Below are 23,545 nucleotides of genomic sequence, written 5' to 3' on the forward strand. Positions count from 1 at the left end.
AAAAAATGTGCTGCTCAGCAAAACTGTGTTAAACGAATTGCAGTTAAAAAGCATTGCAGTTATACGACTTTTTCTCCTGTTATATGACTTGCAATTATCGAACGTCTACTGTACAAATAATTTCTCGTAGAAATCCAAAGAAATTCTTTATTAAAATTTTCATATTCATATTCAAATCTTCCGCGAAAATTCTTAAGAGCTTTACGTTGAAATTCCAGAGAATTTCTTGTGAATTTCCCTTGAAAACTCCTTAGAGTCTCCCGCGGATATTCTGAAGAATTTCCTGTTTTAAAGTTGGCCATGCGGACTAGTCGTCCTTATTATTCTAGACTGAGAAAGCTAACGTTAAAACACTTTTTCTACAAGCCGCATTCTTCTACAATTAAGAAGAGTTTTCTGTGTGTATTTGAAAAAATACTCAACAGAAACCCAACCACAACTTTCCGTGGATATTCCAAACATTTTCCTGTAGAAATTTTAACAAACTCTCTTGAAAATTTTGAACAATTTCTCATGTAAGTTCCCACATTATTCCTGCTTTTCTTTGGGAATTCCATTCCAATTTGTTGGTAATTCTGAAGAGTTCTCGAAACTTCAAAGTAGTTCGCGTAAAAAATCTAAAAAATAATTTGTTAATGAACAGTTTGGAAAAACTTGAATAACTTTCTGGAGAAGTTCATTAGATTTTTCAGGCGATATTCGAAAGATTATTCCGCTCATGTCCTGAAAATATCCCGAAAAAAAAACAGAAAAAAATCTTAAAGAAACGTAATAAAACAAATCGCCACGCCGATTCACGCTGCCGCCGCCGCCGGCTAAAATGGCTATCGGCGTGACGCCGAAAACGCTGAATATCGGACCGGCGCACACCTCTATCTGGCTTCATCATTATTCCTTCTTCCATCTTTATCTTACTTTTTCCTTCTTCTTTCTTTTGTGTTTTTTCTTCATTCTCTCATCTTTTTTCCTTCTCCCTTCTTCCGTCTTCTCTATCCCTTCTTCCATTTTCGTCTTCTCTTTTTCTTCTGTCTTCCTTCTTATTTCATCATTATTCCTTCTTCCATCAAGTATGATAATACTTTTTCCTTCTTCCATCTTCTATGTTATTTCTTCAATCTTTTATCTTTTTTCCTTCTCCCTTCTTCCGTCTTCCTCATCCCTTCTTCCGTCTTCTTTCTTCTTCTTTCCTCCTTCCTTCTTCTCTGTGCAATTTTTCTTCATTATTCTTTATTCTTTATTCCATATTCTTTATTTTCTAATCTTTAGCCTTATGAGTATTCAGCCTTATGTGTTTCAGCCTTTCGTAGGACACCCCCTGGACCATAGTGCACCGTCAATACAGAAGTTCTGCGTTCACAACATGATGACTTCAAAGATAATCCCCACATCCTCTGTAAATTTCAAATAAGTGTTCCGTTTATATTATAATTGAACTGAACTCGTTCTAATATGATCTGTGAATGAATTGACTTGCCACATATTTAGACACATCGTGAATAATCAATATTATTAGTATATTTGAAATATTCCAGTCGATTAGAAAAGCAAGTGCATAAATTACTATTCAATGGCAACATATCAATACGAAACTGGATCCTTCGGACCCTTAAGTAAGATCTCGGTCCGATTGCATCTAAGAAGATCTTAGTGCTGTGCCCATCGGCCGTGTTGCCCGGTAGACGCATCACTTAGACGTTTCGTAATTCATCGGTAAGGTCATCCATTTGAAATAATTTCTATTTTTCAACCATTCAATACCATGTATATTTTCTCCATAAAAATATATGATTTCATTAAATACTATAAAAGGCCGGTGCCGAAATGCTCGGCTGTGTTCATAAGCGTATACTTACTACACAGTTCACTCGTATGTATACAGCAAATATGAATAGTAAGCTTCGTCTGTAGCATCTCGCCAATCACTGGTCCCATCATCATCCACAAATACCTCTTCTTTAGGCTAACACTTCGGGTGCCACCCATCCTCCGAACGCACGCTCCAGCTCACACGCTACTGCTAAACACAACCGATCTTGGTTAACATTGGCAACGACCTGAAGTCCTATTGGCAAGCCTTCACGACCCAGTCCCAACGGTACAGCCGTCGAAGGGAATCCTAACACGTTGATAATAGCCGTGTAGCTGAAGTTTAGTGCCCGTACGAGTGGTTCATTATGATACGGAGCTACCGTCGGATGAGTCGGATAGATGAATACGCCATTCTCACCGAGCATGGTCTTCATTTCCTGCAGCAGCTCATCCCGCTGCTGAACCATGTAATGGTACTGCTCCGTTCCGTATTGAATTCCCTTCCGTTCGGTAATGGCAGTCATAATTCCGATGAATGTATGATTCGATTGTCCAACGATCCACTTCAGGACTTCCACGTACGGATTGACCGTTCCTTCCAAATTGTCTAACTGCGCATCGAACGAAATCTTTTCCTTGTGTTTCATGTTACCGAACCAGATGTTGGCCGATTTTCGCAGCTTGTCAAAATATACCTTGCGAACTTCTGACTTCACTGTGGATCGGAAATGAGCCATCACCTTCTCCATAGCGTCACGGATGTCCATATCTACCGGTGACACGAGAAAACCACCACCGTCATTGTGCTGATAGAAGAACCGCACTTGCTTCAAGTCGACGGGTTCGTCCAATCGTAGCTTTTTGGCATTTTGATCGGCGATTATTCGCAGCATGGGTTTCAGGTCGGTCGCGTAGCGACACATCGGTCCAATTCCTGGAATTGTAGAGTATTGATTAGTATTCATAACTTGATCTTGTGAGTGATTAAACAACCTAGGAAAATCTCCTGCTCTTCACTGACCGCCTCCGGATACTGTCCATCGTTGGAAACGATCTGGCGGGACGGTTTGTGTCCAAAAATTCCATTGAAGAACGCCGGCATTCGAATAGAGCCTCCTATGTCGGAGCCCAGGCCGAAGGGTGAAGCTGCGGAGGCTTGAATGGTTCCTTCGCCACCGCTTGATCCACCGACGATACGGTTTGTGTCGTACGGATTTCGTGTGCGACCGTGAATGGTATTAACACTCTCCCACCTGGAAGAAAGAAGCAAATATTTAGTTCATAAAAATTATTATGGTGAAACTTCTGTCGTGTCCCGATCAAGATTTCTAGTCTCGACCGTTCTGTAGTATATGTATGTACCAGCGTGAATGAAAATTCTGTATGTTTAAAAATAATAACCAAGAAATAAAAAAAATAAATAAATTAAAAACGAAAAAATGATTCTTTAAATTATTTACAAAAAAAACGGACCACCTGCATTCGAATCTAAAACCCATTTTGCTGAACTGCATACAATGCTCAAATTGAAAGCAAAATAAACGAAATGACGTACGACTACCGCATCGCTAACAGTACATGTTCTTCGAGTATAAAAGCGCATGCATGACAGTGAACTCGTCACTTTTTCGACGGACGCGGAACAGGCAGCCACAGCTCGGCTTTATTCGGCAGAGCGTGGGAGCCGCCTGGAGGATCAGCTCCGCTTCGATCCGGGCAAGCGGGTGGCACCGCCCCCGTCAGTCGAAGCGTGGGAGTAGGAATGGGCGTTTTTCGGAAAAATATCGATACTGCCGAATCGATGTTTTTATTGTCGAAAAATCGATGCCGAAAAATATCGGCGTTGAAACATCGATATTCCGATATATCGATACGCCCGAAAAATTAAAAGCACGAGCAAAAAAAAACAGGGTTAGTTTAGATTTTTCATTTCAGGTCATCGAATCGCACATCAAAGTTTCGCTGTTTCGCAGTTTTTAACAGATTGTGCCTAATGTGCTATATTTTTGGAATTCAAAAAATCGAAATCCGATATCCGCTAGAAAAAATCGATACAGTTAAATATCGAACTTAAAAAAATCGATACGAAATATCGATTAATCGGAGCGAAAATATCGATTCCCGATATATCGTATCGGTATCGCCCATTCCTACGTGGGAGCCGACGTGTGGACCAGCTCCGCTCTATTATTTGAGCGTGGGAGCCGCCTGGAGGAGCAGCTCCGCTCTATTACCTGAGCGTGGGAGCCCTTTGGAGGACCGGCTTCGCTTCGACCGGGTAAGCGGGTGGCACCGCCCCCATCAGTCGAAGCGTGAGAGTCGCTTCAGTGGCTGGTGACGCGGAGGAGGAGTAGCTAGGCGAAACGTCAGATTACGACACGTTCGTCGCAACAATACTTAGCAAACTGATTCTCATATCGCTCTCACATGATCATCCCGAAATGTTTCTTGCTGGATGGAATCAAAATATCTCACAACCTAAGGTAGCTTGCTACACTTTTAAACGAAAAACCTTTCAAAGGAGTATCCCTGCCCTTTGGTTCAGAAAGGGTAAGGGCGCGTTCTGCCAACTTGGTCGAGGCAGATTTCAAGTGTGAACAAGTTACTACATGGACGTTCTAATGTGCCTGAATGAAATGTGTAGCTTGTGAGGAGCCCTTGAAAATGTGATGTTGGATCAGTATCTTGATATAAATCAGAATTTATTATGTAAATTATTATAATTTTTTTAATAACACTACTTTACTCCGTTACGTATTTAGTATACTTGAGTTTAAACTAAAACAATGTCAGTTTTGATCACAAATACAATGTCGGTAGTAATTACAAACTTATACTTATCAGTATTTTTACTTGATTCGCGATCCTAATTAAAAACTCCGATATAATAATATTCATAGTTTATCGCGTGTAGTCAGAAAGTTTTGTTTAAAATTACAAGACCTAATAATGATCCATAATTTGCATCCGCTGAACCATTCTGAACGGCCGTATTGAGAATATCACCTTTAACATCTTCTCTGCTTAAATAACAGACGCGAGACGCCTGATGCTGGATTATCTGATTTTCCTCAATATCTGGTGCTTGGCTTCCCGGTTGAACTTATATTAAGTATTCTTCGGAAAGAATCTGTGCCTGGGATGTGGGAGTCTATTAAGGCAACATTCGTTTGAACAGTGACTTGTCTTTGTGGGCGGGGACTCGAGCTCGAGTGTCGATTTCGGGAGTCTGGTGGCGCTCTCGCGCGGACCAGCACTGTCAACAGCGAGACCCTCGCGTGCGTGTTGATGGTGTTGGTTTGCATTGGCTTCATTCTCGATATTTTTTTTCTAATAGATAGGGAATAGGCGTGATGAAGCTAAATTTTGCCACCGAAAAGTGAATCCTATAGCTGACCACGACCCATAAAATAACAGTAATGCTACGCTTGTATGTACGGCTTTGAGACTATTAGACAACTTAAAGACCATTTCTTCACGTTTGCTTAACTCTAATAGAGACAATGAACTGACATCAAAACGTAACATAATCTACAATGAGTATAGAATTGAACAGAATAACGTAGGAAACATAAGATAACTAAGACAGACAGAGTAATAATGACACAGTGCGAAACATTCGACATAATTATGACTAGATTAACAGTAGATTGATAGATATAAAGATCTACCATAAGACTTCCTAAGCCTATCAAAAATTCGAAGCTCAAGAAATGTCTGTAAAATTATTACCTGTTGAATCTTATTCGGAGGCGATTTCGAAGCTTTTGAAGACCAACAGGCCCATAGCAACAGTATTCGGTCTTGTTAAGTTGAGAATTTTTGATTATTGCTGGGCGCACGGTTCTGAAGTGTGGCCTGGTAAATAGACTAAATAGATTCCAAAATAAATTTTAAACGAGTCATATTTATCAAAAACTAGTGCGTTATTATTGTTTCAAAATGCACTTCTATTCGAGTTTTCTCTCTCTCTCTCTCTCTGTCATCATATCTACAATAAGACTGACTCTCGCGATAGATTATAAGCTTAGTATTTTTTGAGCTTCATTTGTTTGATAGAGACTGCAAATTTAGAAAAAAAAAATGACTGACTAGTTTTTGTTTGCGGGATAGTAGTGATGATTGCTGATCTCGATGAAATTGTGAAAAAAATGGTTGTTGATATGAAAATGGTGTTGTTGTGTTAGTGAAAAGGTTAATACACAAGTTGGTATTGGTGGTGTAAACATAGTGACAGAAGAAGCTAGGTAAAAGATAGAGTTGATTTGGGATGGGAACATGTTCGCAATGAGTATGAAGAATGAAATGCAATATTGAGTTGAGGTGCTAGAAGTGGGAATTATTTTATAATTATACTAGAAATAATGTAAAATATTCGGTACATGTCCAATGAAAGCTAGTAGAAGTGTCGGTTCTTATATGATATATAACAGCGCTGTTTTGAAGATCGATTCATTGTGTGTGTTCATGACTGTAAATAAGATATTTGTGATGACAGGGACAATAGTAATTATGATAGTGATCGTGGTGAAAACGATAATAAGTGATGCTACCGGGATTATTTTATAGAAAACTATTTGAATCAGGCCTTAACAGTGACCATTTGAGCTACGTAGCTTAGAAACGTCTGTTAATGATCAAAAATAGAGGCTCGTAGAAGCAAATTTAATCACCGGATCAACAGGGAATAGACCTAGTTAAGGGTATGCGATAACACACTTTTTCCTAACGAAACGAAACGAAATTTAAAATGTCTATGTTGATTCGGATCGAAACGAAACGAAATATAGATTTTCTTTCGAGACTTCGAAACGATACGAAATCAAGGTTCATTAAATTCGAAATTTTTCGAAACGAAACGAAAGTTTATTTTTTTTCCGCGGAATTTTATTAAATTGGTTTTACATTATGTACGCAATTCTGATCTCACTTTTTCGAAGTCTACTAACTGTTTTGCGACCAATAGAGTTATAATAACAGAAGAGGCAGTCTGTGATAAATTACCGCATTTTTGCCGCATATACCATTGACGACAAGGCAATACCCCAGAATTTGTGCCGCGTTCAAAGGAATTCATCGTGGAGCATGTGCTTCCGAATATGATCAATTTAATATCAGTTTTATACAAGTAAGTATAAAAAAATATAGAAATTGTGTGATTTTTTCATATGCGGATTAAAATTTCGTTTAAAACCTTAGTTGACTTAAGAATAATGTAATTATGCTGAAGCATACTTCATATTGTCTTGTCAGCGTGGTTTCATAGTATTGAGCTAAGTCAAAATTAGAAAATGAATGCTTAGAAGAATCCTGTGCACCGTTCTAAAATGCACAAAGATTGTATTTCAGATTGAATTTCACAGACCCATACTGCCGTGAATCGCATATTTGTCCCATATGAATAGGAAACCCAGCAAAGATGGGACAGATATGCGATTCACGGCAGCATAGTCAGTATGAGCTGAAAACAATCATAAGTAAAGAACTTTCAGCAATTTCAATGATCTTTCAACCCGTTCTGGATTTTTTTTTTGCAGATCTAGAAATGCTTACAATTCTTCAATGTCCCTGACATATTGTGCAAATAGGCAAAGAAGAGCTTAGCTGGATTAAATGTACACATCGTAGTTGCTAATTTTGATTGGCCGAGAAACAGTAAATATGCACAGCTCATTAATTAAATAATATTCTTGGGCTACAAAAAAGTTATTCTTATTGTATACTTGCTTCGGAGTTTTCAATTCATGGTCAATAACGATGCTGGTCACGTCCTTACAGTCAATTTAGAATTAGGAGAGGAAAATTAGTTTCACACTCATTGTTATAAAAAACCGAGGAATGCTCTGCATCTCCGTGAGCGCTACGGGAAAGGAATCGTTGGTTAGTAGAGAAGGTAATTCATGTTAAGCCCCTTGGTAACCGACTAAATATTTATTGTAAACAAAGTTATTTTGAAAACAAGAAGACGAAAACTGTGTTTCAAATCAATCCAACGCAAGATCAATGTGCTTCGTTTAATAAGCTTCTACAATACGATCGATTCCGCACTAAATATTTTTGTGCTCTTCGATGCAGACATTAGTTTTATCACTTCGCGTTCACCCACACTAGCTGTCGTGATCAGCATCTACAAGATCGATTGTATTACGCATTGCAAGAAAAATTTGGAGCCCTGGAAAATCCAAAGAGCCTACAATGAATATTTTCCAGGCTAGTGATCAAAGCTTCAAATGCTATATTTGCGATGTTTTGTTTATATTTATAATTATGACATTACTAGAAAATATGCTTTGCTGAACAGAAAACACATAATTTAATGAAATGTTGAAAAGCTTTGAAATTTTGTGTGTCTCAGGAATCACCAGAAGCGTTGCGATTTGTGGCGGAATTTGACTACGGGCTCTGGTAACCTCTAGCTCTAGCAAGGTGTTTCTGTATGAATCTGAAAACTGGTTCAACTAAAGCGATATCGTTTCGCTCAGAACGCACTAATCCAAATCTTAGTAATGATGGGTCTCTTAACAGAACCGACAAGAAGACCTTTGGGTGAAATGGAAGGTCAACTCAGGTCCAACAAGCCGTCGATCAAACCAATTATCACGAACAGTGTAAGCGCCTTGGAACGGGTAATATGAACATTCTTTCAAATTTGACAGGAAGTCGAGATTATGTAAAATATTTTATTGATTAGCTTCCCAAACCATAAGTAACTGAACCACAATAATACAATTATGTGAAAGAAATACAATTTCTGTGAAGAAAACATCAATAAAGAACTAAACTGCGTAAAATTGATATTGATAAATTAAATTAATTTAATTTAATAAAATGGAGAGTCCTAAACTCGTCTTAGACGGTTGAATACATTCCACTAAAAAGAGCTTAAAATATTTTTTTTCTTAACGATTTTGTTCAGCGGCGCAGCCAAAATTTTTGATAATATAAAGTATGGTTTAAGTTTTGTTTCGAAATTCCGCGGAATTCCGTTAAATTTCGTTAGAAGCTTAGTTTTTTTAGCGAAATTTTTGTAATTTTACGAAACGAAACGAAATCAAGAAGTCAGATTTCGCCATGCTCAAATTCCGCGAAATTCCGCGGAATTTCGTTTCGAACCACCTGAAATACCGCATATACTTAGACCTAGTGTTAAGTTGGAGTGATGAGTGATAGTTATAATGGTGAAAACGGTGATCAGTTGTGTTATTGAAGGGGACTATTCAATAAAACTATTTGGATCAGGCCTAAAACAGTGACCATTTGAGCAACGTGGCTTAGGAACGTCTGTTATTGATCTTAAATAGAGGCTCATAGAAGCAAATTTAATTACCGTGGGGAATAACAGGGATGGACCCGGAGTAGAGTTTGAGTCGAGAGACTGCCAACGGGTCACATGAAAAAAAAAAAAAAAAAGACTTTCAGAGGAGTATGGTTTCGTTAAAGATAGTATAGCTGAGCCCGACCGATCGTTCACTTGTCCGAACTGCCAGCTACCTTACGCGATAGTGTCTGTGAATCCATCCAGAAGTAAGACAGGTAGTGTTGCTTCAATAGGGTCCAACAGTGTGAGGGCATGGAAGGCTAGATTAGAACTCGGGAAACTCGAGGCCAGTGGATTAAAATGTACTGTCTTGAACTGTAAATCTGTTGATGGTCACGTGTTGCATGTGTGATGGTCATGTAACACAAATTATTGTAGCATGACAGAAAAAAAAGTCATGAGCTACCGTGACATTTTTCTATGCGACATAGTATGTGTCACAAATGAAACTAATGGAATATAATTTTGAAGGTGATGAATGCATCACCAATGGAGCTAAATATTTGAAAATACTACAGTTAATATAGCTGAACTCGCTTTTTGTGGTTTCTTTTCGCGGATTTTGGGATTTATAAGTTTAATTTCCTATTTTCCGGCCACCCGAAATGAACAATAATTACAATATTATGAAAACACGATTTGCATATACACAGCAAGTGAAAGATTTAAGAAAGATGAACGGTTTACGCAAAATTTATACAAAATGTTTTTTTCTTTCACGCGAGTAAAAACCACTAGAAATCGATTTCGTTGAACGTTTCTTAAGTTTATTTTAAAATTCACGTTCACGGATTATCGATATTGATTTATTAGCTTTTTTCGGCGTGCGTCTTTTTCAAAATCAATTAGGACCATTTGAAAAAAAATCTAAGCAATATGACCATAACCTGTATCCTTGTGTTTATGCTGATATTTTTCAAGAAGTATGTTTGTGCTGACGACGTTCGTTCTCACATTAAAATTCTAAGCTAACATCTAGCGTTGACTACGACTTCAGTATATGTGCAATGAACTGAACTGCAATCAGGTTACGAATTATGCTTCTATCAATCATTCCGTTACACCGATCTATAGTGCCGTGATCCGGGGAACATTGATAATTTTTAATTGTTTTGTACATATTCCCTCCGTAAGTGGCTTTTCTCATATTTTTAAAACGAGTACTGCTACATGTACATTTAACGTATTAGGCAATTGTTCTTGATTATTTGATAATTTTAAACTGGTTTTAAATTTTTTTATGGAGTTTTGACTCTTCAATTTGGGGTAACTTTGATCATCAAACGTTTCAATCATTTATCTATGTATAAAGCAAGCATCGGTAAACGCCTTAAGGTAGGCAAATATAGTTGGAATACATCGATTGTTTGGACAAAGGCATCATCACCGCTAGTGGCATTAGGGGTAACTGGGGTAATATGCACCCCCGGTGCAAAACGACTTTTTGGCATATTCCGCTATGTTCCAGGAACATTTTCATTAATGTTTACTACTGGATCGCTAGTTCGAGATCCGAACTACATGCGCTGTTGTAAATACTCTGGAAAAACTGCTGAAAATGTATTAGAAATGGCAAATGAGTCGTTTTGCCCCGAGGGTGCATATTTCAGTTTCTAACCTGGGTTTTCAACAATAAAAATCAAAATTTTGAAATAAAAATGTGGTTCAACCTAGAAAATAAAATTACTTATCACACAATTATACGTACGAGCCTATTTTTTTGTTATTATATTGATTTTTAGTGCTTTTTTAATATGGGGAAAAGACGGCTTTGGCAGGTTTTGTTTCAAATATAGCCACAATATTGCCAAATTTGAGCAAAATCAGTCATAAAACCCCCTGCCAATAATAGAACAAAACCTGCCAAAGCCGTCATTCCCCTATCTAGAAATATAATTTTACTTAGATTAGAAAATCAAAAACAGGTTAAAATAAAACTGGCTCGAATAGTTGAAATATTAAATTATTTAAATGATTTTTAAGTCTGTAAACACGTTCTTTTTTCAGAGCAGAAATAGCTTAGAAATATATAAAAAGTGTCTCATCGTTTGACGATTTATTGTTTTGAGAAATCTTACTCGGGATATAAAATGAAGATACACTCAGTACGAAAGCGAATTCTCCGGGCTTTGAACCCCCTCCCCTATGAAAAATTGTTTCATTATAAATTATTTTTGTTCTTACCCCACCCGCCATAACCATTTACATAATAAGTGTGCAGCCAATGCAGTCTAACGAAACAAATTAATTATTAATTTACTTTTTCTATAAGCATCATAGCTTTTATGACTGCTCAGAACATTCATTTTGCACTACCATCATAATAGATAGCGATACATTCACAGGCGGCACGAATATTGTCACATGATACGAACGACTCGCGGGTAATACATTCATTGCCATGAATGGCATGTGTCTACAACACTATAATTGTCACAAGAGAATGTTGTGCAACATTCTGTCCGGTACAAGCAATGTGACATGATAATAGCAGCAAAAATGTACTGTACGAATCACTGCTCGAGGCCCAAAAAGCTCTCGCATCGAAACGTCCGGAGCAGGCATTGAAAAAAATCAGATCATGAGTAAAAATCAGCTTAATTCATGCCAACGTGATGTTCTGCTGTGGTCTAATCGCTGATGCTTTCTAGATCGTTGAAATTTGGCGTTCGTTGATTCAATGTTTAAAGATCTTCAACGCTCACCAATGGGAGACAACTGAGCGAGGCAAATCGCTTGGTAGCCTAACAATGAGTGTTGTTACCACACGGTGTTAGAAAAATCTTTTCAGACATTAGGAAAATTAAGACTGCTATGAGAATGGAACTCGGATACACTGCATGGGAGGCTTCGATACTTTCTCTCCTCCATCCCAGCAACTTGAAAGCAGAGTGAATAAAGTAGAACGTCTGATGTGTTTTGGTTTTATTCTAGTAAAGCAAGCGTAATACAAATGCTCCAGTCGTAGCTTCCCTGGATACCATACCAAGTTTGGCTTGGCGAACCCTGTCGCTCGTTGTTTACGCAGCAACGATCGCTCATAATCGTTGTCTGGTATCCATCTGAGCAAGGCTGTTCACTCACTGGCATTGGATGCTATGATTGAATTAGATCAATGCTCTTCCGCTTCACTCACGCTTTCAATGCCTGCATAAGCTCATACGCCAACTCTACTGCGGCGTGTGGCTAGCAAGGTTACAGCGATGCCGGAAGGGGTATGCCCTCGATCTCTTACTTCTCTTACCAACGAGTGTTCCACATGTGCTTACTACCTTGGAGACGCTGTACGGCTGATTAAAGCTGTTGAAGAAATATGTTGATGAGCGCTGGAGGATGATACAACAATTGAACCTGTGTCGCCTATGCATTGGAGCATGGAAGAAGACCGTGCGAGATTCGCAAGCAGTGCGACATTGAGGGATGTCAACAACGTCATTCAAGTGGTTACAACCAACAGCCTAGTGATACCAACCGGGACAAAATGATGATAAGCCAGGTAGACGAGAAAACATGACCACGGCGAGTATTACAATGATGTGCAAAAGTGAAAACTCGCAAGGAAAAGGAACCAAAGCCGAGCGACTCTAAACTTTCTACCAACCACTATTTGGTTGGTGAGGAACATTCTTCCGCCTTCTTCTGGTGACTTCTGGTGACTTAGTTCGATTTCTGTGTATGCATTCCTGGTCAGAGAAGACGCTGATCGTTGAAGAAGTGGTCGGTGAAACTCAACCAGTGTACCATCAGTGGACAGAAAATGTGAAAAGAACCGAGGCGAATTCCCAACGTGTTATGGTGAAAGTTATCGGACACGCGAGCTCGGCCAAGCATTCTTTGACCGATGTACGAACGGTAAGTAAGCTAGTCTTGCCGAAGCAATCCCTACAGTATTCAGAGCTAGCCGAGGCGTTTCCATACTTGAAAGGCCTTCCGGTGGATGATTATGAGAATGCAATGGGATGGGATGGACAGTTTACGAACCTAGTCAATAGACAGTCCTGTGAACAGAGTTCACGTTTCCATATCTGTGAGTACCAGGAGAGTTCCAAGGGTCTACACGAATTCGCATCCTGAGGGAAACTACCAAACGGATTGACCAGCGTTTCGAGACCGGGCTTCTGTGGAAGTACGATTGTTTTGAGTCCCCGGATAGCGGAGTGATACAGTCATTGGAGATAGTGTTTAAGGAAACAGCTTGCAGAAAACGTGCCAAAGAGGTACATCCACAAAGCAACAAATAAAGAGCTTGCGGATTCACGATGCACATGGTACTTACTTTTGGGTGTGGTCATAAATCCAAAGAAGCCGTCCGAAATTCGCATCCTTTGCGATGCAGCAGCTCAAGGATCTGCTGAAGAAATGTTCTTTTCGGTTTTCGTAAAAAGCGGATAGCTCTGTGTGCGGATTTGAAAGAAATGCTTCATCAAATTCGGATCCACCCAAAAGATGGACATCCACAACGATTTCTCTGGCGGGATAGTGCAACTGAATCTCCGGAGGTGTATAAACGGAACCGTGAGACAACTCACTTTATGGTTCCTTCACTCGGACAGCGCTGATTGGCGCTTTGATGTTGCATAAAGAAGAAGAAGAAGAAGCAGAAAGATGATAATTGAAAAAATCTCCACGGGAAACCATACGAAGAAGTTTTTAAAACTCTTCCCAAAAATTCTAGAAGCAATTTAATTAAAAACGGTAAACAATACGGGGTTGGACTTTTCTTATACTGTGTATTAAGTGTAATATCACAAAATAAAATTTTGAATTGTGTTTATTATACAGTACAAGAAAATTCCAACCCCGTACTGCTTACCGTTTTTAATTAAATTGCTTCTAGAATTTTTGGGGAAAGTTTTAAAAACTTCTTCGTATGATTTCGCGTGGAGATTTTTTCGATTATCATCTTTTTGCTTCTTCTTCTTAATTCAATGCATTCAACAATTAAGAACACGTAAAAATTATGCAATGATGCAAATCAAGATTCAAATCATGACTGATTCTCTTGGCCATGCGTCTGATGGAATTTGACTTGCGATTGATTTGAATCGCCCATGAGATTTGAGAATTTAAGGATTTACCAACACTGCCTACAGTTCGATTTGGACTATTTTCAATAGGAAACAATGGGATTCCTCGTCGAATGCAACTCTTTGTAAGCAAATTGGTTCAGGGTAAGTGCCTGGGTGAGACACACACACGCACAGACATCAATTCGCCGAGCTGAGTCGATTGGAATATAACGCAGCGGGTCTCCGCGTTTTCTTTAAAAAAGTACGTTTTATATCTGTGTGTTTTTTCTCATTTTTTAATAATGTGCGAGAAAGACATCACCAGTGGTAGGTGGATTAATTTAGGTTTTTGAATCATAATTGGGTTGAGTGCATATAATCCCATCCTAAATGTTTATTGAAATGCAGTTCTTCAATCGAATCAACTAGATTGATGAAATGCTGCGTAAAATAAACAACCAAACAAACCCAGTAGTTAAGCATCATTAACGTTCTTCCATTCTACTACGAACGAGTTGTTTACCAACTCGTCGTTTTTTACGTCCCAGTAGTAGCAGATGTGGCACTATCTTCTGTACTCACCACATGCAGCACTCGGAAACATTAGTCAGCGCAAACGGAATGGCACCGGCTTTCCTCATAAGCTCCATGGCCCGTGAATCCTTCTCCCCGCGAATGTTGCGCCGCTTCCATATACCGGCCGTGTGAAGCATATCTAAAAATGTGGTAAATAAGTTAAACATCATCCTATTTTAAATTAATGCTCGATCTCAACTACAGAAAACCTTAACGCACCTTTCACGCGGATGCAGTCTTTGGTTGAGATCGGGACACCGAGGAAGGGCTTCTCGGTGGCCAGTTGTTCCTCGGTGAGTGTTCCCGAGGCGATCAGTTTGTCTGCCATGGCAGCTTCTTTTAGCGCTGTGGAGTAGCATTGATCAACGACGCAGTTTAGCAGCGGGTTTATCTCCTTGCAGCGCTCGATGAAGGCCTCCATCACTTCGACGCTGGTTAGCTGGGAAGGGCAAAGAAAAAAGGCAATAAAAATGAGCTTGTTTGTATGCATAATTAAAAAACGGTCGATTTTTTTTTCATTTCTTAAACAATTTCATTCGTTTTATCTCTGATAACCAGTGATAAGTTTATAGCCTAATCAGATTACGCCTTTTATCTTAGTAAATATTGTGAAAAATAATTGAAGGTTACTCTTTATCATGATGGCGTAATCTGATAGACTCTTCTACATATTTGTTATTAATATTTCTCTTATATGAAATTTACAACTAAAACAGTGAAACACTTAAATTACATTGTGCACATTGTCTCTATGCAGGGTAACTTCTGCCGGGGCTTAGTGGTTATCTGAAGTTATCTGTAGAAAGGCGTCTTAAGTGAACATTCCAAACCATAGAATCCGACCTTCTAAATAAATCAAAAGAGAAGCACCCCCAAGATTAGTTCTCGAGTGATGAAACAGACATTTCATTTCAATGGGAGCCCCCCTTTCCAAAGGAGGAGGGGTCGCGAACCATCTTGAGAACCTTTCCCGGCCCCTAGAACCTCTGCATACGAATTTTCACGTCGATCGGTTCAGTAGTTTCCGAGTCTATAAGGGTCAGACCGAAAGAAATTCATTTTGATGTACATATATAGATGGAAAATGGAGTCTCATACACCCAGGTTTTTTTTACACGGTTTGGTTTTGGTCGTTTAAGACCTTCAGCGTGAATGAAGCAATGAGTTAACCCCACCAAAACATTCACAAAAAATCAAAGAAAATTCAGGGGGTATTTGAAAAGCTGTAAAAGTTCAGGTTAACCGAGAAATTAATGAATTCCAACCGCGTAAAAAAAAACCTGGGTGTATTCTTCCATATTACAACACTTTTCTCTCCCAAAAAACTGTCCCAAATGGTGGCCCATTTTCAGGATTGTTACGACTACGCGGATTTCGCGATTTTCGCGGATTTGGGGCGGATAACGATTTTAGGGATTTGCGCGGATTTAGTTTTAGGCGAATATTTAACAAATAAAATGCTAGATCTAAGGACGTATATTTGCAAATTAGATTATGTCTATCTAGATGGGCTTTATTTTCGTTTGCAAATGTTGTTGAGAACGAAATTTACGTTTGAAGTCAATTGCTCACATTATTTTTCGGATATTTACAAGCCATTGTTGTATGCCATGATTACACTCTTGAGCATTCATTGAACAAATGTTATGAGTAGAGAGTCGCCGAGATATTTGTCGTAATTCCAAAATATGTGTCACTTTCTGATTGATTATTCCCTTTACGATGAACCTGTTGGAATATTCACCGAAAAAATACGAAATCACCCTAAGGAATTTTCACAAGAAAGAATTCTCAATACATAAATTTCCACAGCCTAAAGAGAATTTCTGCAGTATTCAAAATCCAAAAAATTATAAAGGAATTTTTGAAGGAACTATCGCGAAAATTCTTGAAGTGCTGACCATACGAATTACTGTAAAGAAATGCACAAGAATGCCGCCTTGAGTTTACGAAAGAGTTCCCGGAAGGGTATCTAAAGGAATTCACCAAAGAATGTTTGTAGAAACTTCCAAAGCATTTTCCATAGGGATTCATGTAGGAAATTCAGAATTTATTTGCGGAAGAATTTTTGCAGAGAATCCCAGAGAAATTTCCGCAAGAATTCACGTTGCGATTTTCTCAGAAATTCCTGTAGTAATGATCACAGAAATTTCTGTATACGTCCTTAAAAATTTCCCTTTGCATTTATCGTCAGATTTCAAGAGTATTTTTTCCGCAAGAAGTCACCAATAAATTCCTGAAAGAATTTCCAACCCGATTTCCACAGGAATTAACCTGATTTGGTAACCAACCTGATTTAGACCCCTATAGATTTTGGACCCTCCTAGTGACATTTTTTTGAATTTTGACCCAAAATCAATCCCGCTGCAAATTCCATTACTGTTTTCATAAGAATAATGTTGTTCTGCCTGTTGAATAATGTTGTTGGACGGCCTCATTTGCTCGCTCTTTAAGAAAGAGCACAGACTGGAGTGCGCCAATTACCGAGGAATAACCCTCCTTAAAGAATAACCCTTGGCGTACACAATTATGTCCCGTATTCTGTTCAACAGATTGAGACCGCTTGAAGAGTCCTTCGTCGGCGAATATCAAGCAGGTTTTCGTGAGGGCCGATCAACGACGGATGAAATGTTTACCCTGAGACTAATCATTGATAAATTCCGGGAGTAAAACTTGCAGACACATCATCTGTATTGATTTTATGGCGGCGTACGATTCAGTGAAACAGAATGAATTATGGCAAATTATGCTAGATCATGGTTTTCCGGCGAAACTGATACGGCTGATTCGTATAACGTTGGACGGATCGCAATGAAGTGTAAGAGTTGCTGATGAAAGATCGACGTCATTTGTTACCTTAGATGGATTAAAGCAGGGTGATGCACTCTCGAATCTACTGTTCAATATAGCGCTCGAGGGAGCGATTAGGAGAGCTGGTGTGCAAAGAAGCGGTACCATTATCACAAAATCGCATATGCTCCTGGGATTTGCGGACGATATCGATAATATCGGGATTGATCGCCGTGCCGTGGAAGAGGCTTTTTTGCCTTTTAAGAGGGAGACAGCAAGGATTGGGCTCACGATCAATACCAGCAAAACCAGTGGTAGCGAAATGGTGGATGGTGAAAAGTTTGAAGTGGTAGAAAAATTTGCGTATCTTGGAACATTAGTGACCCGCGAGGTGAAAAGGCGTATTGCAGCTGCAAATAGGGCTTATCACGGACTTCGTAACCAGCTCAAGTCCCGTAGTCTGCAAACGAAAACAAAACTCGCGCTGTATACTACTCTGATTCTTCCGGTGGCTTTATACGGCCATGAAACATGGACGTTAAAGGAGGCTGATCATAGAGCTTTCGGAGTGTTTGAGCGTAAGGTGCTGCGGACAATACTCGGCGGTAAACAGGAGAACGGTATCTAGCGGCGCCGCATGAATCACGAATTGTACCAGGTGTATAAAGGGCTGGATATTATTAAGCTTATACAACACGACAGACTACGGTGGGCTGGTCACGTTGTTCGTATGCCGGAAGAACGTCAAGCGAAGATAATATTTAGTAGAGAACCCGGAAGAGGCCGCAGGCTTCGTGGAAGGCCGCGTACACGATGGCTTTTTGCAGTTGAAGAGGACCTGAGGGCGCTCAATGTTCAGGGCGACTGGAAGCGATTGGCCCAGGATCGAGTCCAGTGGAGAAGGATACTCCATTCGGCGTAGGTTCATCGAAGAGCTGCAGCCCATCAAGTATCAAGTAAGTTATCATGAGATATTGCCTCCGAAATCAGTTATTCATCATGCCAGCTTGTGAAAAAGTCTCTCGCGGTATGCTACATATCGTATATGTATTAGGGTGGTTCAAAAAATCGATTTTGCTCCACAGTGCTCATCTGATTCTTTATCATGTTCTAAGTCTCCTCTGAAAATTTGAGCTCATTTGGATTAAAACTGATTTAGCACAAGCCGTATCAAGTTTGAATGAAAATTGGTATGGGGAAATTTATTTTTTCATTATACTGTTAATAACGCATCTCCATTAAGCGCAGGTTAAAAGAAAACCTACATAGCTGAAAGGAATACTCAACAGCTTTCACTCAGTGAAAACCGCATCTTAATTAATCGTTCCAATAATTAGTAATCGAATTTAATCTATACTGTGGTTTTCTGGAGCTAATTGCATAACTCCTCAACAGGCAACATTGCTGCTCGTGGCGCGAAAGATAGCACACACAAATTCAGGCTACTATGTTGCACTGCACATTTCAGTGATGCCCTCAAAGAAGTTTAACGATCATGACTAAAGATTCGCAACCTGTATTAAAATCGATTACTAATTATTGGGGCGATTAATCAACATGCGGTTTTCGTTGGGTGAAAGCGGTTGAGTATTCCTTTTAGCTATGTAGGTTTTCTTTTAACCTGCGCTTAATGCGGAAGCGTCATTTACAGTATATTGAAAAAATAAATTTCCCCATACCAATTTGCTTGCAAACTTGAAATCGCTTGTGCTAAATCAGTTTTAATCCAAATGAGCTCAAATTTTCAGAGGACACTCAGAACATGATAAAGAGTCAGATGAGCACTGTGGAGCAAAATCGATTTTTTGAACCACCCTAATATGTATACTAGGGTGGTCGGTATTGGCCATTTTTAACAAATACCGGTATTCGGTATTTGGTGGAGTCAATACCGGTAATACCGGTAGAATACCGGTTTTTGTGAAAATATCAAGTATTATAAGAAAAACTTTTGATTTGGACTTTTGGATGAAAAACAACATTTGATGACAAACTTCAATGCTTGTTGAGCTTGGCAAAGCGAAACTTAAGTAGACATAGTATACTGAGCTGGGGCTGCATGATTGCATGCCCTCCTTAGCCGTGCGGTAAAACGCGCGGCTACAAAACAAGACCATGCTGAGGGTGGCTGGGTTCGATTCCCAGTGCCGGTCTAGGCAATTTTCAGATTGGAAATTGTCTCGACTTCCCTGGGTATAAGAGTATCATCGTGCTAGCCTCTTGATATACGAATGCAAAAATGGTAACCTGGCTTAGAAACCTCGCAGTTAATAACTGTGGAAGTGCTTAATGAACACTAAGCAGCGAGGCGGCTCTGTCCCAGTGTGGGGATGTAATGCCAACAATAAGAAGAAGAAGTATACTGAGCCACTCATCTCCCAATCCGCATTGGATTTTGTTGGCAATGTTGCCAACTGCTGAAAATTCCCTCTCTGGTTCAACCGAAGTTGGAGGAATGGTTTCAAGGCCATCGAAAAATCAGTGTCAAGTACTTGCCATTAATCCCTCCAGATTCATAGTAGGAGAATCCCTTACGGATTGCATGCAAGGATCCTGGCGTCAACGCATTTGCCATCAGCAGTGTTTTGCTTTGCTACAGTCTCTGCACAAGTTGTTCTTTAACCGATGAACCAGAAAAATTATCCATAGAGGCATCTTCTTCGTACCGATCGTCAGGTATGGTCATTGTCTCAGTTTCAACGATCGCATCAGAAATGATAAGACGCTTCAAGATCCCTCTTGCCGCATGCTTAATCAAAGTAGCTCTGGATGTCTCGAAGAAAATGACAAAATCGTTTCTGATCAATTGCTTCAAGGCAGAATTATTCAAAAAAGCAAAAAGATTGGCGTATTCTGTTCGGCTGTCTTGAATTTATCCCTTCAAAGGATAGACTAAGTGACGGAAATTTCTTTGGCTGAATTTGATAATTGTTTCAAGTTCAACATAAATTGAAGTGCCACGTCTGCTGTATATAGAATGTAGAACCCACAGCAGAGAAGATCCACAGCTGCTTGAACAGATTTGAGGGCTTGAATTATTTCACCAACCGCCAAACAATCATCACTGAAGTTAAATTTGGTTTAAAACTGCAATTCATAGATCCGTTTGAGCACAGATAACATGCTATTCCAGCGTGCCTTGGCATCAGCCACTAATTTAAATTCTTTTCCGAATTCAGAACGTACATATTTTTGCAATAAATTGTTTTTCACAGATGATCTACGGGAAAGAACTACTACGGCACGTACCTTATTCACAATTTCATATATTGCGGGAAAATTTTCGACGATGTCAACAATGTTCATTGAGAAAAAAATCAATCGCATTTTGGCAGATGGGTAAGAGAATGAAGCAAAACGTATGATTAATGAGGATGATGATCATTTTTGGTTATATCGTGAACTTGGGCAAGTTACTCATGCACGCATTTAATTGTTGTTTTTTTTCGCGTTGCTTTACTGCCGAATATTTGTCCCATCTATGGGACATCAATTACATGCAGTTTAGCTAATATAAGTTTGTAGGTGAAAACAATTCGAGATTTATCATTCTGACAGCAAAATTCAGAATACCGAAAATACTGGTATTTTCCGTCTATCCAGCTTTCCACGCTAGCCATAATGGCGGCTGTTATAAACAATTCTGACAGTAACTGCTTCCGACGCTGATCTGTTATTGGCGCCTTGTGGACGCTGAAGTAGTTTCTTAGCAACCATTTTGTTGTTTATTTACTTGCATATAGCAGAAAAAACATCTATGAAAAAGTTCACCAGAGTTTAAGCATAACCATTTTTTCCGTTTTCAGGGCATTTTAATGTTTAAAAAGCAAAATCAACGATGAATATTGAATCCTTATCAGGCCAATGGTCATGGATTACGGACGTCTGCCCCATAATAGGTACTAGGCCAATTAGTGGTTTTTATTATCGTTGAGGTTCATCGAACATGGACACTTGGCTCTCGCGTTCATCTCTGGTCAAACAGTCGGTAAAAGTGACGTCTTTGAATCCGATGGTGATTGCTCCAGAAACCAATGGTTCTCTGTCGCTTAATATCGCGGCCAATTTGTACCTATGTTGTGGCTTTATCACAGTCGTGATTACATCAAACGAAAAAAAAAACTTATTTTTTTATAGGTACTACAATTAATTCTATACTTCAGAGTGAATTTCCAAACATCTAATCTGTTTCCGAAGTAGGTATACCTAGACTCTTAACCAACAGACTTCAATAAAATTTAATGATCTGACAAAGTTGAATCGAAGTACTTCGAGGTGCTATATTTCAAAATTTGTTAATGCCATAAGGAAGCACCTGAAAAATGTGTATGGAAAACGTTTCGTGACAAGTTTTCAAAACATAAAACAGAAGTTTTCAATGGAGCTATTCATTTTAAACTTAATAAGCTTAATAAGTCTATTTTGCTTTTTTATCACGTAGATGGGATAATGAATATAAAGAATTGATTTCAACAAACAAGCCTGAAACCCAAATAGTAGTGAAATAGATTTTTTCCATTTCAAAATCTTTACATTTTTGTGCTTATTCTACATCTCGCACGAGGTGAGGTGAGGCGTCTCGAATGAAGCGGAAATTATCTTCGCCTCCCATTTGAATTACACGGTCGCCTCACGTGAGATGAGTTGAAATCGACAATTCTCGAGCCATAAAAGTAGACCAGACTTGAATATCTCACATGAGAAGTTATAATAGTATTTGAACGATGCTTTTTTTATAAATGATCGCAGCTTAACTTATTCCTGGTACTGATTCTCACTTCATTCAACTTATCTTCATGTATATTAAGTATATCGATATTCATCGGAGATGATAATCGGTAATTGCTTTCAGAGGTGATAGTGGGTAATTGCTTTCACTGACAATCTGGAGATCAAATAAAACAAATCTCCTGTATTTCAATTAAATGTACTTGGATCCATGAGGCCGAGCATATGGTGCGAGCATTGGTTCTGTATTTGTACAACACACTTTTAATGATTTGTATTTTAAAACTGTTAATATAATCGTTTAACGGTAGCTAAAATATGAACACAATTGTTTTTAACAAATTAAACTGTAAATAATTAATTCCAATATTGCATTTTGCCGAGATATTTCCTTGAGGATCATATTTTCCACAATCCTCATTCAACTGAGTTATTTTTTACGTACGATACAATCAGGGTATGAGGTTTTTGAAAATAGTCCTCCACCGAAGAAAATGGAAGCCAACAACGGTACGGCGATGTTTCGGAAGTCTTGGTCATCTCTGAAAATTGGGGTGAGAATGCAGAGCTAATTGGACATGAGAAGCTTATTTACCGAAGCTATCCGTATCCACATTACTCGTCGGCTGCCACTACTTCTTATAGATGATGGAAAATGTCCTAAAATGAAGAAATAGTTGAATGAAATCAAACTAATTTTTTTAAAGGTTCTTTCCTGAGAGTTTTTCTTGGTTTTGCAGTAAACAAACTAAACCAATTGGTTGCTCGGATACCATGATATCGTCGAATAGCGTCGAAAGCAACTTGGCGTCGGAAGCAGTTACTGTCAAATTATTTTATGGTAGCCGCCATTATGGCGAGCGTGGAAAGCTGGTATCGGTACTACCGGTTAGACCACCCTAATGTATACAGAGATGATAAGTGAGAGACTTTCTCATTCTCTTTTGGATTCAATCCCTGCTCTAAATAAATCAAAAGAGCAGCATAACTCACTCCCAATCATTAGGGGAGGCTGCGGGACTTGATAACGTTTTCTCATTTCTGATGAAGCAACAAGCAAAATTGAGTGAATTTTCGCACAGACAGACGCACACTAGGCTGTCAGCCTTGCGATATACTCTAAAGCTAGTGAAAGTGCAATTCTTAAAACGTTGACAAAATTTACCAAAAACAGGCAAAAAACAAAACACATGTATCAACTACCAAAAACACTACAGACAATTATCTTAGAAAGGACACTTAACGACGAACGAAACTCATGAATCATCCCCTGAAGATGGTGCCGAAACGTAGGGACGAACACGAATATACACAA

At 39.0% G+C, this 23,545-nt stretch overlaps 1 protein-coding gene across 1 annotated transcript in view; it reads right to left on the reverse strand.

Annotated features, from left to right (window-relative positions):
• Positions 1–1,733: 1,733 nt before the first annotated feature.
• LOC134203368 (fatty-acid amide hydrolase 2-B-like) overlaps positions 1,734–23,545 on the reverse strand; it is a 30,534-nt gene continuing 8,722 nt past the window's right edge. Inside the window, exons 3-6 of the mRNA XM_062678239.1 lie at positions 14,932–15,151; positions 14,719–14,851; positions 2,803–3,062; positions 1,734–2,743 (exon numbers count right to left, since the gene is read on the reverse strand). Of these exons, the coding sequence (XP_062534223.1) occupies positions 1,956–2,743; positions 2,803–3,062; positions 14,719–14,851; positions 14,932–15,151 (1,401 nt within the window). The 3' untranslated portion in view covers positions 1,734–1,955. The remainder of the gene's footprint in view (positions 2,744–2,802; positions 3,063–14,718; positions 14,852–14,931; positions 15,152–23,545) is intronic.

This window comes from Armigeres subalbatus, unplaced genomic scaffold (assembly GCF_024139115.2).
Source record: "Armigeres subalbatus isolate Guangzhou_Male unplaced genomic scaffold, GZ_Asu_2 Contig1821, whole genome shotgun sequence".
In the NCBI taxonomy this organism is placed as follows: Eukaryota; Metazoa; Arthropoda; class Insecta; order Diptera; family Culicidae; genus Armigeres; species Armigeres subalbatus.